The sequence below is a fragment of the Schistocerca piceifrons genome, chromosome 2 (genome assembly GCF_021461385.2).
Source record: "Schistocerca piceifrons isolate TAMUIC-IGC-003096 chromosome 2, iqSchPice1.1, whole genome shotgun sequence".
NCBI lineage: Eukaryota > Metazoa > Arthropoda > Insecta > Orthoptera > Acrididae > Schistocerca > Schistocerca piceifrons.
In genome coordinates, this window is record NC_060139.1 from 472,465,968 (window position 1) to 472,484,271 (window position 18,304).

At 38.6% G+C, this 18,304-nt stretch overlaps 1 protein-coding gene across 2 annotated transcripts in view; it reads right to left on the reverse strand.

The window, feature by feature from the left end:
- Positions 1–1,696: 1,696 nt before the first annotated feature.
- Positions 1,697–18,304, reverse strand: part of LOC124776967 (enoyl-CoA hydratase, mitochondrial-like) — a 60,249-nt gene continuing 43,641 nt past the window's right edge. For both annotated transcript variants that reach the window (XM_047252206.1, XM_047252207.1), the window contains exons 7-8: positions 9,979–10,078; positions 1,697–1,994 (exon numbers count right to left, since the gene is read on the reverse strand). In XM_047252206.1, the coding sequence (XP_047108162.1) occupies positions 10,013–10,078 (66 nt within the window). In that variant the 3' untranslated portion in view covers positions 1,697–1,994; positions 9,979–10,012. The remainder of the gene's footprint in view (positions 1,995–9,978; positions 10,079–18,304) is intronic.

Here is an 18,304-nt window from a genome sequence, read left to right on the forward strand (position 1 = left end):
TTCATAGGAAAGAAGATGGCTCCTGGGTCACAGTGTTTTGTAAAACAACATGTACCAACCTATACATATGAGTTATAATGCTACTCTGTATTATGAACACGCATTCATAGGACTTGATTTGGAGAGACTGCCAGTAAAGTTCAGCCACATCCACTGCATGTTTGTCTAGAACAGACACGCCAGTAGGCAGATTCACAGCGCATTCTGACCACCATGCATTAGATCTCCAGAGCAGCCAGAAAAAAATGGAGAAATCGACTAGGATGGTTTCCCTGCCTTATTTTGGCAGGCTGCCCTTCAAGACTGGAAGGCTTTCCACACACACACACACACACACACACAAAGGCTCAAGAGATGTTGATTAGCTGCTGCCATTTGGCCTCAAGTCATGCAGTTTGGAGGCGCATACGGTCAGCACACCACTTTCCCGGCAGTTCTGACTTTCCAGACCTATGAGCCACTACTTCCCATTCAAGTAACTCCTTAACTAACATCATGAGTCTGAGTGCACTCCATGCCAGTCCCTTCATCAAGCAAAAATCCTGACAGTACCAGGGATTGAATCTGGGTCCTCCGCTTGGCAGCTATCTACGCTGACCACTCGGCTATGAAGGTAGACCACACAAGACTAGGTCAGCCAGAAAATCTAGAGCTGCTGAACACTGTGTTGATAAAGAACAAAGCATGAATTATGGAGAGATCAGGATTCTCTCACCCTCCTTCACACACTGGTTTTGGTGAAACTAATGCATGGTTGACTACAGACAATGGAATACAGTGAGAAAATAATGATGAGGAATCAAAGCCAGGAGAGCTAAGCTGGCACCAACACCTTACCCATGTACATTCACTGATGTTGGCAGCTTGCACCCGAACTTGCCTGTACTGTGTGTGCAGTGTCTGTGGCTCACTTCTCCAACACTGCTCCACCTATAGGCATCTGTGTGTTTCTAATGGACCAGTGTATAATACTGGTGAACCACAACAGCTAGCTGTCACAGCTGCATGATGGAGATATTGTGCACCTTAGACAAAATGGTCCAACAATACTCCTAAGAACCTTTCAAACAGTAATTATATTGGAAGAGTGTCAAACATCTAAGCTAGGATAATGCAGTTTCATGTGTATATGAATGTTTGTTTTTGTTAATCAATTTTGCTGAAAAAGAACATTGTCAGAAAACTCATCAGTGTTTAAAATCTTATTTGTCTGTCTGTTTTTCACTTGATAGGTCAGATACTCAGTGGATTGTTACCTTTACTCTTTCCATTGTTAGTATTCTCAGTTTTTTCGTAAATATAGCTAGCTGCTCAGACAAGGTGGATAAAGTTTCTCATATTACCCATGAGCAGCAAGTTGCAAATGGTTTTTGTATTTCTGGAAGCCTGAAAAGTGTTATACGAAGCATATAGGTACCTATCCTATTCTTCTTTTTTGTCCCATTGTATAATGGGAGTGTCAAGCTTGAGATCTGATGCCTTATACTGCCCCTGGAACAGTGGACCATCTGCTCCATCTGCTGATCACATCAGTGCAATGCTAGTGTTCTTATGGTACCTGCTAATTTTCTTGTTGTGTTAGCTGCTGCCACAGTTTCAAGAACAACGAATCAATGAATACACACAGTTAAGTGCATGCTGCCTCTTTGTTAGATTCCTAGGATTAGGGAATATACAGCACCATCTTCTCTGTGTCTGCACTTGAAAAATATTTTTTTATTGTTATTATGATCAGCCAGTTTGACAGAGCACCTCTCATTACCATTAGATGATGAAGTTGAATGTCAGTAGATGAGGAATTTATGTTTTCAAAACCTCATCTTTTACTTTTTAGAATATTATGAATAATTTTTGTTGTTGTTAAAGGACAGAAAATGGACTCAGTATGCTTCTCATTGAAGATGTAAGAAGACATGAGTGCTATGCCCACTGAACTGTTCTTAATGGCTGACGAATGAAGAAACTCTGCAGTCATGTTTCCCACCATCAGGACACTGCAAAAAGAAAACAGTAAGAGTTATATTCTGCAGAAATACATATTACATGCTACTAAGACTGCAGATTTAAAGCTGTGAAAGAAAACAATTCATTATGTTCTATAAATGTAATAGGCATTTCTAATTATTTTAACAAAAACCCTCTTCTGTTTTTGAGACTCATGTTGGTATCAGAGCTCTTTAAAAAGGGTGTTGAGAGGGTTTACACTCTTGCTAAATGAAACAGTTCACAGGCAATAAACACAAAGTTTCGATAATACACTGTTCCATGACTGATATGTTATTGTATGGTGAAGTATCATGGGCTGTGAAAAACGCTCTAGTATCTAAAGGGATTGTCATAAAAGCTTTCCGTACATGCTCTGCTAGTAATCAAGTGCACATGATTATCAGAGTCTGTAAATTATGATCTATGTGTGAAATAAGAGGATGTCTGTTGGTGCTGATGTGCTGTATAAAATTGGCACTATAACAAGAATATTACAACTAGCAAAGCAATTATCAAACAGTGCATCAAAGTATTTCCTAACATCATGCATAATATGTGTTGCATCGCTGAGATGACACCAGCCTCAGAATTTTTAATCTCACTTAATTTCAAATGTGTAAGAGTACATGTTAAAAAAATCATTCTACAGACAGTTTTATTTAATGTCTTAGGAAATGCAGTTAGTGGAAATAAGCCTTTGAGAACCATAGATATCGTGTTTTGAACCTCAACAGAAACTTTTATGGGCAGCCTCTAAAAGTTAGCGGTACAATTCCAGACCACCTTCTACTGGCCAGTAATGGTACCTCTGCATCACTGCACTGCAAGTTGATAGCTTTAGTAAAAAGTACTGCAACTCCCAATTTACACAGATCATGGATGATTGGCAATAGATAAGTAGCAATCCTCATGTCTTAATGCATGGATTACTGTCTTTTCTTAGTTCAGTGACTAAACTACTGAAGAATATCTCAACACAAACCACAGACATTATAATACATTGTAGTTTATGCAGGTGCATGGTTTGCATATGCAAATGACTCACTGTTATGTTAAGTGTGCATACAGAAATTTAAACTCTTGAAATCATTGATAATACCATGTGGTTGCAGTGGGGGCTCTCTTAAAATATCTATCCATTTTTAATAAAAATGATTCATTCCTTTATTCAGTTCGCTGTGGCAGCTGGTTGAGTGCGGGTCTGTTAGGGCTTGTTGCCAGATTCTGTCTGTGTGAAAATGGACGTAAAAATGGAGCAATGAGTTTGTGTGAAATTTTGTTTTAAAATCAGAAAATCAGCTTCTGATACTTATGAACTATTAAAAACGGCTATTGGAGATAATTGTATGAGCCAGTCAAATGTTTTTGTCTGGTTCAACATATTTAAAAATGGTCGTGAATCATTTGAAGATGAAACACAGACCGGCTGTCTTTCCGCCTCAAAAATGAATGAAAATGATGTGAAAGTTTGCAAATTAGTGCACTTTCATCATAGACTTACAGTTAGGGGGACGACTGATGAACTTAATTTAATTTTCTATGCAGTTCAGTCAATTTTAACTGAAAATCTGAACATGCATCGAGTGTCCACAAAATTCATTCCAAAAGTACTGTCAAGTGAACAGAGACAATACTGACTTGAAGTGTGCCAAGAACTGATTAATCTTACTATAAATGACACAGCCAGCTGCTGTGGCCGAGTGGTTCTAGGTGCTTCAGTCCAGAACCGGGTTGCTGCTACAGTCACAGGTTCGAATGCTGCCACTGGCATGGATGTGTGTGATGTCCTTAGGTTAGTTAGGTTTAAGTAGTTCTAATCTAGGTGACTGACGACCTCAGATGTTAAGTCCCATAGTGCTTACAGCCATTTGAACCATTTTTTTAATAAATGACACAGATTTGTTAAATAGGGTAATTACAGGTGACAAATCATGGGTATATAGATATGATTCTAAAACTAAAGTGCAGTCTTCGCAGTGGAAGACCAAAAAAGGCATGGAAAAGTCAGTCAAAGGTGAAGACAATGTTGGTGATTTTTTTTCCATTTAACCAGTATTGTGGATCATGAATTTACCCCTGGAGGCCAGCCAATTAACCAGGAATACTAAAAACGTGTCCTTTAGCGTTTGCACAAAAAAGTGTGGCAGAAAAGGCCTGCATTGTGGAAAGACAAGAGTTGGGTGCTACACTATGGTAATGATCTAGCTCATCGAGCCTTCTCCATCATAGAGTTTTTCACAAAATTCAAAATTTCTGTGCTTCCACAACCACCATATTCCCATGATCTGGCCCCTGCAGATTTCTACCTTTTTCCTAAACTGAAATTTTCACTGAAAGGGAAGTGATTTTACTTGATTGAAGACATCCAGGCAAATACAGAGAGTGTCCTTAACACACTTCAGGAAAAAAATTCCAGGAATATTTCCAAAAGTGGAAACACCTTTAGAGTCAGAGTGTTCAGTCAGAAGGGGACTATTTTGAATGAGATGCATCACAGTAGCATGTAAGCACCACCATTGTATGATTACAAGCCCATTCTTAAAACTTTCCAATCACATATCATATAGGCAGCAATACAAAGACTTGTTTTATTTATCACCTGGCATTAAATCAAGAAAATCAAATGAAATTAAAAATAAAATATCTTTAGACATAGATGAAAAGCCAGATTGTGAATTTAAAGACTGCTCAGGGTATATACATCCAGACTAAACTAACAAACAATATGTGCCCTTTCACCTCAGATAATTTTTGAGGGAATTATACCTATACCTATACCTACACCAAAGAAAGGGAATGAAGAAAACATGAACTTAAAGGCTAGCATCTTTGCTGTCATCTTTCCAAAAATAAAAAATTAATCCTGACTGCCAGACTAGAGAATTATCTTGAAAAATACAATCTCCTCAAAATGCCACAGTTTGGTTTCCAAAGTAGTGTGTTCTACAAGATTGGTATATGATGGACTTTGTATGTATAACCAGCATCTCCTCCAAAACCCCTGGATTAATATCAACAAAATTTGGTACACACACACACACACACACACACACACACACACACACACATTTGTACATGAACAGGTCAGCCCCTGCTATGTAGGCTACTCTGTACAACAGGTGTACTGTGTGGGAATAGTATCAACCTGCCTTGTTGACCTGCTTTGCGGGGCAGCCTACATGTGTGGGATATGAAAAGCAAAGAGAATAGTCAAAGAGAGTGGGGAAGGAGGAGACAGTCAGATAGAGAGGGTAGGAGAGGATGGTCAGAGAGAGGAACATGTTGTGTGGGTAGTATCAACATTTCTTGCAGGTGTTACATGCGCAGTTGGACAGGTCTGATTGTGAGCCATGAGAGAGGGGCAAGGATACGCATAGCTAGACAGAATAAGGTGAACAGGGGAAGGGAGGAGGAGACAGACTTCAAGAAAAGGGAAATAGGTGATGAAAAGAGAGAGGGGAAGGAGGGGATGAACAGAGAGAGGGGAAGAGGAGATGGACAGAGAAAGAGGCAGAAGGGAGATAGACAGAGAGAGTGTGGAGAAGGATTGGATGGACAGAGAGAGGGGGACAAAGGTGTTGATATGTGGAAGGGAAGGAAGAAAGTATGGTCATAGAGAGGGGGAGGAAGAGATGAACAAAGAGAGGGGGGAGACGGAGAAACAGAGAGAGTGGGGAAGAATAGATGAACAGACAGAGAAGGAAGGATGTAGTAGTCAGAGAGACCAGGGGTGAGGGGACGGGCAAGAAAAGAAGGATACAGAGAGTGGGTAGGAAGAGATGTGTGCAACATATACATTGAACACATTTTTGAATAAAGCTGTGGAGGAAAAGACCAATCCATACAACTATGTAAAAACAAAAAATATTATAGAAGACGCCGACCTAAAAGGAAAAATGCTGCGTAGCAACGACCTTACATTTTGTGTAAGTGGTGCAAATGACATGGGAAGAAATGAAGCTGAATCTGCATTGAAGCCCTGAAGAACTTCCTTGAAGAAAATAAGCAGAAAAATACAATTGTCGCTACTGTTCCGCATTGGCACGATCTGATCTACAACTCGTGCGTAAACAAGGAAATACGAAAAACGAATATTAGAATTAAGGCACTATGTTCAAACTATGGAAATTGTTCTATTCTAGATATAGGAAAGTTGGATAAAGGTCAACACACATCCCACGGATTGCACTTAAATTACGCAGGTAAACGCTATTTGTGTGAAAAATTAAATTTAATCATAAAAGAAAGAATCGAACTGAAAAACTTAATATATAAAAACAGTTTGTCCACAACTGAAAGAAGTTCGACAGAAACGTTTTTAGACCAACTCAGCCTTCACCATATATACGTGAAGGCGAAGTACTTGACAGCATCGCAAATCACAGTAAAATCAAAATAATATTGCAAAATGTCCAATATATTACCAATAAAATTGAACAAATTGATGAATTTCTTAGTGTTAGTAGCTCTCATATTTATCTCGTGAATGAACTAGGGTGCAAAACTGAAGAATTATGCAGCATTAATTTAAGTAATTATAAAATTGTCAGTGTCTATTGTAGGGAACAACATAAAGGTGGTGGTGCTGGTATTTATGTCAAAAATAATGTCCACTGTGAAAAAAATTGATTGGATAGATAAACTTGCATGTGAGATGGTCTTTGAAATAGCTGCCATAAGAATAAAGCTCAGATATAGCAGTTTAACAGTAGCTAGCCTGTACAGATCCCCTAACAGTAACATGGAAGAATTCTTTTGCCATTTAGAGGAACTTATTGATAAACTCTCACCTCATAAAAAACAGATTATAATAGTAGGGGATGTGAACATTGACTCCTTAACTAATAGTGTAAGTTACCTTAGATATACTGATATATTACAGTCCTATAATTACAACCACATGAATTCAACACCAACAAGAATTACAGGTGACTCTCAGACATGTATTGACCATGTTATTACAAACTTAAGTAAGGAGGACCTTGTAGTTGGAACTGTTGAGAACCACATTTCAGATCATAGTGCATTAGTCCTAGAGCTTCACACTGACAAAGAAATAGTATCTCATAAGGAACAATTTACTTATAAAAGAAAGCTTGACTATCATGCATTAAAGAAAAACTGGCACACACAAACTGGTATCAGATAGGCCTATATGCAACAGAAGACATTAATGGAAAGTGGGAAATATTTTATACAACATTAACCCATTGTCTAAATCAAGTATGCCCAAGGGTCAAAATACTAAAGAAAACTGACAGTTCCAGGAATCTTGAACTCCCCCATAATGTGATGAAATTAAAGAATGACATGAATGATCTATATATTCTTTTTAAAGACACCAAACTGCAGTACTTTCAGTCTAAATACAAAGCCTGTAGAAAAACTTATAGGGAAGCACTTAAGACATTAAAGGCACAGAAGTATGCTGAACAGGTGAGTCACTCCTGTAATGTTAGCAAAATAGCATGGAATATAGTAAAGAAGGAAAGTGGGGGGAATGACAAGGCATTGTGTAACGACATAATAATAAGGGGCTATGAAAAATTGGTTAGTGACCCAAAAGAAGTATGCGAGAGATTCATAGATCAATTTAGTAAGATGAGTAAGGAGGATGTGATCAACCCACTGCAGGTGTTAAATCCCAGTAATGTCAGTAATTAGTTCTTCCTGAGGTGTGTTACAGAACAGGAAATCCTGAGAACCATTTCCAACTTAAAAGCAAGTGCATCCAGTGGCTAGGATGACATCTCACCCAAATTTCTGAAAGAATGCAGTAATGAGTTAATAATGCCACTGCAACATTTAATAAACAGCTCTTTCAGACAGGGGTCATTTCCTGACTTGTTAAGTCACTGAAATAAGACCAGTGCATAAAAAGGGAAAAACTACTGATGTACAAAATTATAGGCCTATTTCATTGACATCAGAACTTAGTAAGTTGTTGGAAAGGCTATTTATTGATCAAATGGAATCATTTTTCTCTAAGTACAATATATTAAAAAGTTCTCAACACGATTTCAGGAAGGGCAAGTCTACAATAAGAGCCATAGCCACATTTATTCAAGCAGTATTGAATAAACTTGATGATGGAAACGAAGTTATTCGCACCTTTCTAGACCTGTCTAAGGCTTTTGATACTGTAAATCACTCCATTCTTCTACATAAGTTAGAAACTTATGGGGTCAGAGGAGTGGCATTAGATTTGTTAAGATCGTACCTTGCTGACAGGAGACAATGTGTTAAGTTGTATCATACAACCGGGGGACTTATAAAAAACAGTAAAATCATCTTATAAAATTCTTAACTGTGGAGTCCCTCAGGGAAGTATTATTGGGCCTTTTCTGTTCATTGTGTACATCAATGATATAATAATTCCAAAAAATGCAGACTTTGTGAATTACGCCGATGACACCTCCTTCATAAGCTGGGGCCCTACAAAATAGCTAGCAGTGCAAAATAATATGAAGAACACTAGCCTCATCACGGAATATATGACTGAAAATAAATTGGCATTAACTAAGGAAAAGAGAATTCTAATGGAGTTTATGCTAAATTACAAATCAAGACAAGTGGATACAGAGCCAGAGTTATCAATTGAAACAATTGATAAACATAAATTCCCGGGTATTATAGTTGATGAACATCTTACATGGAAGGAGCACATCAGCTACATGTGTAAAAAAATCTCGTGTAATACCTACCAGCTACATGTGTAAAAAAATCTCGTGTAATACCTAGCTGTTAAAATGCCTTTCTAGCATAATAGCATCACCAGTCTTAAGACAAATCTATTTTGGTATTATACACTCCCACCTACAATATGGTATTGAGATTTGGGGCGGGGCACCAACGGTATACATGGAGAGAGCAATTAGGATAATAGCGAATATTAGTAAACGTCAATCCTGTAGAGAATATTTCATTAAGTATAATATTCTACCAGTGTTCATTATATGTTCTAAGGACTATACTGTTTGTAAAAGAAAATATGGAGCACAGTATAATAAATAGTGATATCCATAGTTATAATACAAGGAAGAAAGAGGATTACCACATAAAATTCAGAAATAAGAAAGCAACCGATCATAATCCATTTTCTGCTGGAAGATTTTTTTTACAACAGACTACCAAATACCATAAAAAGGTTAAAAGGAAACATATTTAAAATAAAATTAAAGCAGCTGTTAATTGCTAAATGTTTGTACTCAAATATTTTTTAATGTTGTATGTACTGTATTTCTACTACTAAACTATTATTATTGTTCATGTATGTACTGACAGACTATGTCCATGACTGTAAAAGTTATTATGGACAAATAAACCATTATTATTATTGTTATTATTATTATTATTATTATTATATAATAAAGCAGACTGTAAGTATGAATGTTCATGATCTGCCCCTCTCCCCTATTCAGTGTTATTAATTAACTTTACATTTCCATCTGGGATATTTCTGCAACACGATTCTATTACATTCATTTTACTTTTGTGAAGCATGTAAATCAATATATAATGCCACTTTTAAAAGTGTGAAATATTTTATTCCTTTGCTATGCTCCAACATAGGTTTACCCAAATGAAAAGAAATTTTTACAATGAAAAAATAATTTAAACAAGGCTTTGTTAGACTTCTAACAATGGCCACAGTTAGATAAACAAGATGTACTTGAAACACTTATTTAAAATAATTTAAATGGGATTATGTTTTCACATTATGAAACAACCAATTTTGGATCTAAGACAGTTGCAAGATTTGAACCATTGTTCAGCATTGATGGTGGTTTATATTATTTTGTGAATAATAAATATTATGAAAACAGTAGATGATAACATAAACCAAAAAAGCCTTGTCATGCCATCACAAGAAGAATCAAATGATTTGCTGCATATTTTAATATTTTTTCTCAATAAATATGGCAATGATCTTTGCCACAAATGCATTTGATATTTATTTACTTTTTATCGATCAATATAACATACACTTACCTTATCTCCGTTGCATACATGTTTTTCGGACACATTAGCTGTTTTTGAAATTTGGTGCTCGTTTCTCAACAAAAGCTGTCATTCCTTCCTTTCGGTCATTCTACAACAAAGAATTTGGTATTCAAATATAATAAGTGATCTTTGATCTATTATTTAAAGTTCAAAATCAATAATAATTACATTTCAGTGAGTCATAACAACAGATTTAAGTTTAATTACTTAATGCTGAAATAAAATATGTAATTTCATGAAGATAGAAAATAATTTGAACAGTTACTTGTCCTGAACCATGAGTACACAAGAAAATTTGAAATTTATGACGCTATATTTACAGCCAACTCATTATAAAACTGAGAGAAAACATTAAAGACAAAACTACTTATGAAAAATAAATTGTTCATTAGAAGGAAAGTATCGTTTGTTGCTCTTTTTGTACTCAGCGGTACACACCTAAACAGCTGCAAAATTATCAATCCATAACAAATGAAGTAAAGTCACCTCTTATTAATTACAACTGCAGTTTTAAAAGTTCAAAATAAGCAGACAGAAAATAGGCATGGACATGTCTTACCCACTAGTATTTGGAATATCCCTATAGACTTTTTACTAGTGGTTAGCTTTGATCTTGGTAGCTATGTATAAATAAGGAGAAGCCATTAGTGTAAATTTTTCTCCCAGATTGATAATTGCAGCCTCTGGCTCCATGTTAAGAATGTTAGAAGAGGTATGTAGATGAAATGTGCCTACATACCATAATAGTTTTTTATTTCATTGTGTTGAAGACTGTTAGCATTGTGAAATGAGATTCCAATCAAATTCTAGTGCCACAATTGTTGTTTATTTTATGTTAGGTTTACAGTAATCTCTGAGTGACAGTGCACCCTTGAAAATAGATTCATATCTGAATTCACAATGTATCTCTCTGTATTAGAGGAATATCAGTTTCTGAACTGTTTATTTGTTATTGCAGACACCCATGCCTTAGAATGATTTTGCTGCACTTTGCAGAATAATTTTAATATTTTTCTTTCTTGTCTAGTTGTCTTGGGTTTTCACAAACTAATCCAGTATGCTCATTTAGCATTAAAAAGTTTTTATTATCTTTTGAGTCGGATTTATTGCTTTACATGCTAGTTTGAATCAGTAACATTGGTAATTTCTGTTGCATCAAACTACCTATAACCAGTGCTTTTTTTTGTTGGGAAAATTGTGGTGATACCCACAAGCAAGATGTCATTCTAGCAACTTCCACAATTTTAGCATGTCCTCTGGTGTACACTTACTGTTTCCAGATCACTTCTTGCTTCTACTGTTGACTCATTCCTCTGCTATTTTTACTGCTGGTGTTTATTTATTAATTCATTTTAGTCCAATATTAGATTGAGCTTGGAGCAGCCATGACTCTACATATTTGTTTTGTTTAAACTGAGTGAGAAGAGGCTCTGCCATCTTGATGAAGTGTGAAAGTTGTTCATACAAGCATGAACGACCTAGATGAAGTAATTAAAAGATTCATTTGGAATAAACCTCTTTCGCATTTACTGGAAGACATGGAAATTGTGCAAAAGTTGTGGACTACTTCCTAATTTTGGCTTCATCAAATATCCAATGCTTTCTCACCAATATTTGCAATTTAAACTCTGGTGTATTCAAGCAAATCAAGGCCATATCCTTGAGCAGATGTTTTCCAACAGCTTCTTTCAGATTTTTATAAAAATCATGATGAACTAAGTACAGGACAGTGACTTTCATTTTTATGAAGCTCATTTCTTTTGAATTTCATTGTCTCCTTACTTGGAAGGGAGATACTGTAGTATGGGCCAGAGTTGTCAGTTCTTCCTTCAAAAATTTAGGTTGTATACGTTGTCCTTCTGTGTGCTTTGCACAAGTCAGTATTTCTCTTTTGTAGACTAGGTCATCCAGGTAAATGAACATTGTGTTGAACAGCTCTTGGAAGGCTGCACTACAATAGTGAGTCATGATACATACAAGTTAGTAGTACTAGAAGGCCAAGAGCAGCAGCAATTACTTCCACAGCATACAATGAATTTACTAGTGACCAATCAAATACAGAGACATTAGATTTATAATGTGGATACAGCATATGCTACCAGCAGACAATAATTTCAAACATTCAATGCCACAATATTTGAAGTAAAAATAATTTCCATGTAGGCTACACATCTCTGACTGGAGTTCACAATAGAGTTTTATGTTGGTTGGTTGCTTTTGGGGAAGGAGACCAGACAGTGAGGTCATCAGTCTCATCGGATTAGGGTAGGATGGGGAAGGAAGTCGGCTGTGCCCTTTGAAAGGAACCATCCCGGCATTTGCCTGGAGCGATTTAGGGAAATCACGGAAAACCTAAATCAGGATGGCCGGACTCGGGATTGAACCATCGTCCTCCCGAATGCGAGTCCAGTGTCTAACAGAGTTTTATGTTCTGGTGGTACAGTCTATAAAGGTTGTTGGCAGACATCATGCATGAAACTGGAAATCCCCTGATATTAAAAAAAAACAAAGCACATATTCTCTCATTTCATAGTCGACGAACAGACTTCTCCCCTTATTACAACAGCATAAGTCGAAAATTTATCCGCTATATTCTCTGTGTTTTTTCTGAAACATTCTGCAACTCCAGCTTCTTTTGAAGTGTGTTGTCCATATAAGTGTTCAATTACAATGTTTGATCCACCTTTAATTTCTGCCGTGAGTCTGACTATTTCAAATACAGAGTCTGCAATAACCCAACTTGATGTTATTGTGTCCTTTACAGCAATAAATACATGATAGCCATTGTATCTAGCTAACCTTCCTATATATATTCCAGTCTGAATTTAAGATTTTGCTACTATTCACTTCCAACTTGGCCAACTTTTATTTTAGTACAAATGGTCTCTGCTAATTTACTTCTTTACCTACTTACATCTTGTTATTTGTCATCTAGTCTCTTAGATATTCCTTTAACCTACATAAAATCCATGTGGATGGTACACATACCCAATTTCACCTGCTAGTGGACTTTAATATGGAGTGTAACCCCCCACCCCCCACCCCTTGGCCTTCTTCTAGCTTGAACTCTGCTGGGATATATCGATATCTTCGGAGGTTAGTATTAGTTTAGGAGCAGGCTGGAATGTACATCGTGAATTGACAGCTGTGAAAGGCCAGCACATTTGGCAGAAATTTCAAGTTTGGCTGTGCAGGCCAAATAAGGGCAATTGGAGTTGGATTAGAGGTATGCTGTGAGTGTAAACAGCTGACCTGTCATGTGACTATTAGTGCAAGACTGTGGCAGTGGATGTCTGTATGTTTGGCTGAGCAGTACTGAGGTGGCAACTGAGACTGGGAACTAAACTGTGTCCTGTAGCTCTCAAATTTGAATTAAGATCTGCTGACTGAATGTGCTAGGGATTCATTCATGACTGTACTTACTGGTGAATGACAGACATGGAGTTTTAGTCACTCTTTAATGATTAACCATTGTGTTCATCAGGAACATTATTGTGTACATTGAATACAGAGGGTGCATAGCCCTTAATGTTGTTGCAATACAATTTTGCTTTCATAATAGGCTCATAATTGTAATGGGTGGTTAGAGTGTGTGCATATGTGTATGGTGTTTACATCAGTTTCAACAGTCAATTTCCACTAGTTTTGCATTGTTTCTTTCATGTGTGTAATTCATCTCATGAGTATCACGCAGTTATGGCATTAATTTCTGAACCTCCAGAACCTTAACTGGCACAATTTATACTTAGACTGCATTTTCTGTGGAGATCTTGAATGAGTAGTTTGGCTGATTGTACATTTGCAGCTATTTATCTGTTGTGGCTACTGCTAGCTCAAAAGGTGAATGTTTCTGTAGCATTTACTATTAGTTAATCTTGTATGTTTAGGGTGGTCCTTAGGTAGGTTTTGAAATAAATTACTAGCTTATTTATGTGACTAAACCATTTTATCTCCAGCGGCTGTGTTTTCATATGCAGGTGCTGTACTAATATTATTATTAAATGTGTTTGCTGTCAATGCCATTAACTGCTTATATTGACACAAGTTTTCCTTCAACTAACTTGTTCATATGCTATTGTACCCCTTTAATTTCAAAGATTGACTTTTTAAATCTTGTGTTGGTGTTGTTATCAACTGAAATCTTACTTACTGTGTCATTAGCAGTAATTTATTACCTTGTGGCTGTAACTGATTCTGTTGTTGCTTTTGATATTGGGTCACTTACTTTTTTTCAAACTTAGAGCTGGCAGTTGGCCGTTACTGTGAATAAGGGGTTACATGACTGAAAATTACCACTAATATCTCTCTGCTTGAAGTAACCAATGTTATGATGCTCATTTAGTTGGTGCCTCCAAAAAATAAAATTTTGAATTGTTCCCATTAAATAGTGTAAATAGATATAAATTTTTGACTGATTGTTTACTTCCTTTTATTAGCAGTTGTTAGGCCATTATTGTTACGTGGCTATGGCACTCACTATTTGAAGTTACTTGCATCACATTTAAACCTCAGTCCTGTTTAGGTTTACATTACATAAGTAAATTTAAGATTTGTTCTAAAGATGGCTATTTGTCCTGAAAGTTCTTTCTTCCGGTTCTGAAATGAGCCACTGGCCATTAAACAATTAACCATTACTTGTGAGATTTTTCTATAACTTGACTATCTTGTAATTGAATTACTTTTTTTTATTTTATTACTGTGATACCTTTGATACAGTTTGGGGGCCCAAAGTAGCAGTGGTGTGGCTGCATTATGCTGACTTGCTTTTCATATTAGCTAGTTTTAAATTTTCCATCTGTATCATTATTGGTCAAGTGTACTTTAATTAATGTTTTAATAAAGGGTGTTAAATTATTTTTTGGATTTAATGTGTCAAATACCCTACCTTTAATCTCACCTGCTTCATACCAGAACTCTCAATGAGGTGTCTGAGTGTCTGTGGAGGAATAGCAGCCCGTTTTTCCTCAAGAGCCAAAACCAGATAAGGTAGTGTTAGTGGATGCTGGGATCTGTAGTATGGTCAGCATTTTAACTCAACTCCAAAGGTGTTCCATTTGGTCAAGGTCGGAACTCTTGACAGACCACTCCATTTCAAAAATGTTATTTTTCACACATCATTACTTCACAAATACTGCTTTATATCAGGCTGTATTGTCATGTTTGTGCAGTCATTGTCTCCATACTGTTTCTATATTGAATACAGTACTCAGTGCTGTAAAATGTTTTCTTATGCTTTTCCATGTATTTTCTGAAGTGTGATAAAGGGACCACAACTTAACCATGAAAAAGTTTCAAGAACTGGCTTTAAATAATGACTCTAGGAATATGCTACAACCCCACACATATCACTTACATAGGGATCATGGGGATGAGAGTAGAGTAATTATTGCATGCACAGAGGCATTCAAACAATCATTATTCCCATGGTCCATATGGCACTGGGACAGGGGGAAACCCTAATAACTAGTACAATGGGATGTACCATCTCACAGTGGTTTGCAGAGCATAGGTGTAGATGTAGATGAAAAACATCCCTGTACTGTAACACCACCTCCTCGTACTTCACTGTTGGCACTACACATGATAGCAGGTAATGATCTTGAGGCATTCATCAAACCCAAACGCTTTCATCAAATTCCTCAAGGGTATAGCATGATTAATTGCTTCAAATCACTTATTTTCTGTCATCCATTGCCCAGTGATGTCATTCTTTACACCATTTCAAGTGCTGCTTAGCACTTACAGAAATGTGTAGCTTATGAGGGCCTACTTGATCACTGTACCTCATTCTTTTCAAGTCTCTTTGCATGGTCACTGTGTTAGTTGGACTGCTGCTAGCACTATGAAACTCACAAGTGATTCCTTTCACAGCACCTTCCACAATGCTGAATGGTCCTTGTTCTTCAGTACGTGATGTCTGCCTTGTCTTGGTTTAGCTTTGGTTGTTCCTTCATGTTTCATTTCACAGTCGCAGTCGACTTAGGCAACTTTAAATTGTTAAAATGTCCCTTATGGATTTGTTGCTAAGATGACTTCCATTGTCTAGTCCACATTCAAAGTCACTTAGCTCTCCTCTCTGACTCATTCAGCTGTTACTGCATCTCTAAAGACAACACAATGCTCACTGCCTCCTTTTATAGTGGTGGATACACCTCTAATGTTATCTAGAGGTCAATTCTGCATTAAATAAGGATGTCTAGATACTTCTGATCAGATAGCATATTCTGATATATGAATAGCCATTTCTTTTGTGTTATATACTCCCAAACTACTGAACAGTGCACTACAATTCTCTGTCCAATCACAGAGATCAAGAAAGCCATATACGAGGTGTGACAATAAAGCAGTGAGACTGAATTTTCTTTGCAATATGTGGCAACCCTGCTGTAGTAGCCACCAGAAAGATCGCGGGAGGCGCACATTGGCACGGCGCGTCACGGACGGTAGTTGCCGCAAGTAGAGTCCCGTCCACCAGAGGGCAAGCGAGAATTCGGACGCGACCTCTGCCGGCATGACAACAACAACTACTCCGGCAGCACGGGCCGTGCCCAGTCAGTTAACATCGGGCATGCCTAGGACACAGTCCCGGTCTACGCTAAGTGCAGTGCGACGTAAACGTGAACAGTGTTACTACACAATTGGCTACGAGTAGGGTCGTTCTTTCGCGTGTTGCGTCGTTGTTCCGGTTTCGCAGCTTCTCCACGGCATGGAGGATTTGGTGCGAGTTTTGGTAGCGCAGCAGACGGAACTCATGGCCACCATGAAACAAGTGCTTCCAGCGTTGCTCTCCACACCGTCTGCTCCGGCACCATTCCCTCCTCCCTTTCCCCCGTATGACGAGACGGCGGAGGATTGGGACGCATATGAACATCGCCTTCAGCAGCATTTCCAGGCGTTTCATGTTTCCGATGCGGAGGTATGTCGTGCTCTCTTCTTGTCTTGGATATCTCCCTCGCTGTATCAAGTTTTGCGGCAGCTAGCGCCGTTGCAGGAACCCTCGTCCTTGTCTTTTGACGCATTGTGTTCATTGCTGTCTTCATATTATCGCCGCCGCACGCATGTTGTGGCGGCTAGGGTCGAGTTCTATCAATGCAAGAAACAGCCCCATCAGTCTTACCGGGCGTGGGCCGCTACCCTGCACAGTCTTTGTCACAAGTGTCATTTTGTCACGGAGCAGTCGCGAGAGTCGTACGCCCACGTTATGGTACGCGATGTCATTGTTCGTTCGGCCCCTGATAGGGAGGTCCGGCAACGGGCCCTGCAGTTAGAAAACCCTTCCCTCGAGGAAGTCCTGTCCATTGCTCAATCGTATGAAGTCTCTCATGCAACAGGTCAACAGCTGGAAGCGTGGTGCGCCGTCGCGGAGGTTCAGGGCGGCGCGGCCGCGTCCACTGTGTCGGGGGTGGATGACATGCGAGCGGTTCAATCCGGCCGTTACGGCCGCTCCCGCATGGCGCGTAAACAGAATTCCGGCCGCCAGCCCCTGTTGCCATCCTGTGCGTTGTGCTATATACATCATGATCGGTCAGAGTGCCCCCAGCATTGGGCCGTTTGTCGCAAATGTAATAGAACAGGTCACATTGCTAAAGTTTGCCGCTCCGCCTCAAAAGAATCGAAGGAAGCAGGTACAGAGGACATAGACGCTGACATTCAGGAAGTTTCATTGGGCCAGGCTCCCGACGCATCGGCACGCAAACTCTTTATCGAGGTGTCGGTTCGGTCGCGCCAGTTACAACTGCAAGTCGATACGGGCGCGGCAGTTTCGTTGTTGAATGCACAAACTTATTCCGACCTTGGATCGCCCCCGTTGGCGCCAGTTTACCGGCGTCTACGTGGTTATGGTAAACAGTTCATTCCCCTACTGGGTCAATTCACTGCCGACGTGACTTACAAATCAGTCACTCGGCCTATTACTTTTATTGTTGTCAGTGATGCGAGCTCCGCTAACCTTTTTGGCCTGTATGCCTTTCAAGCTTTCGGTTTTTCTATCGCTGACACCATACAGTTGGTCTCCGAAGACGTTCCCTATCAATCATTGGAATCTTTGATCTCCGACTTTCCAGATATTTTTGAGGAGGGCCTAGGGCGTGTTTCAGATTTTGAAGCTCACTTAACGTTGAAGGCGTCGGCTCGACCGCGTTTTCTACGTGTGAGGCAGATGCCCTTGGCTCTCCGCCCTCAGGTAAAGGAAGAGCTAGACCAGCTGACAGCCCTAGGGGTCGTTCTTCCCATTTCTTCCAGTGAGTGGGCTTCGCCCCTCGTTATTGTAAGGAAGCCCTCGGGAAAATTACGTCTTTGTGGCGATTTCAAGCCC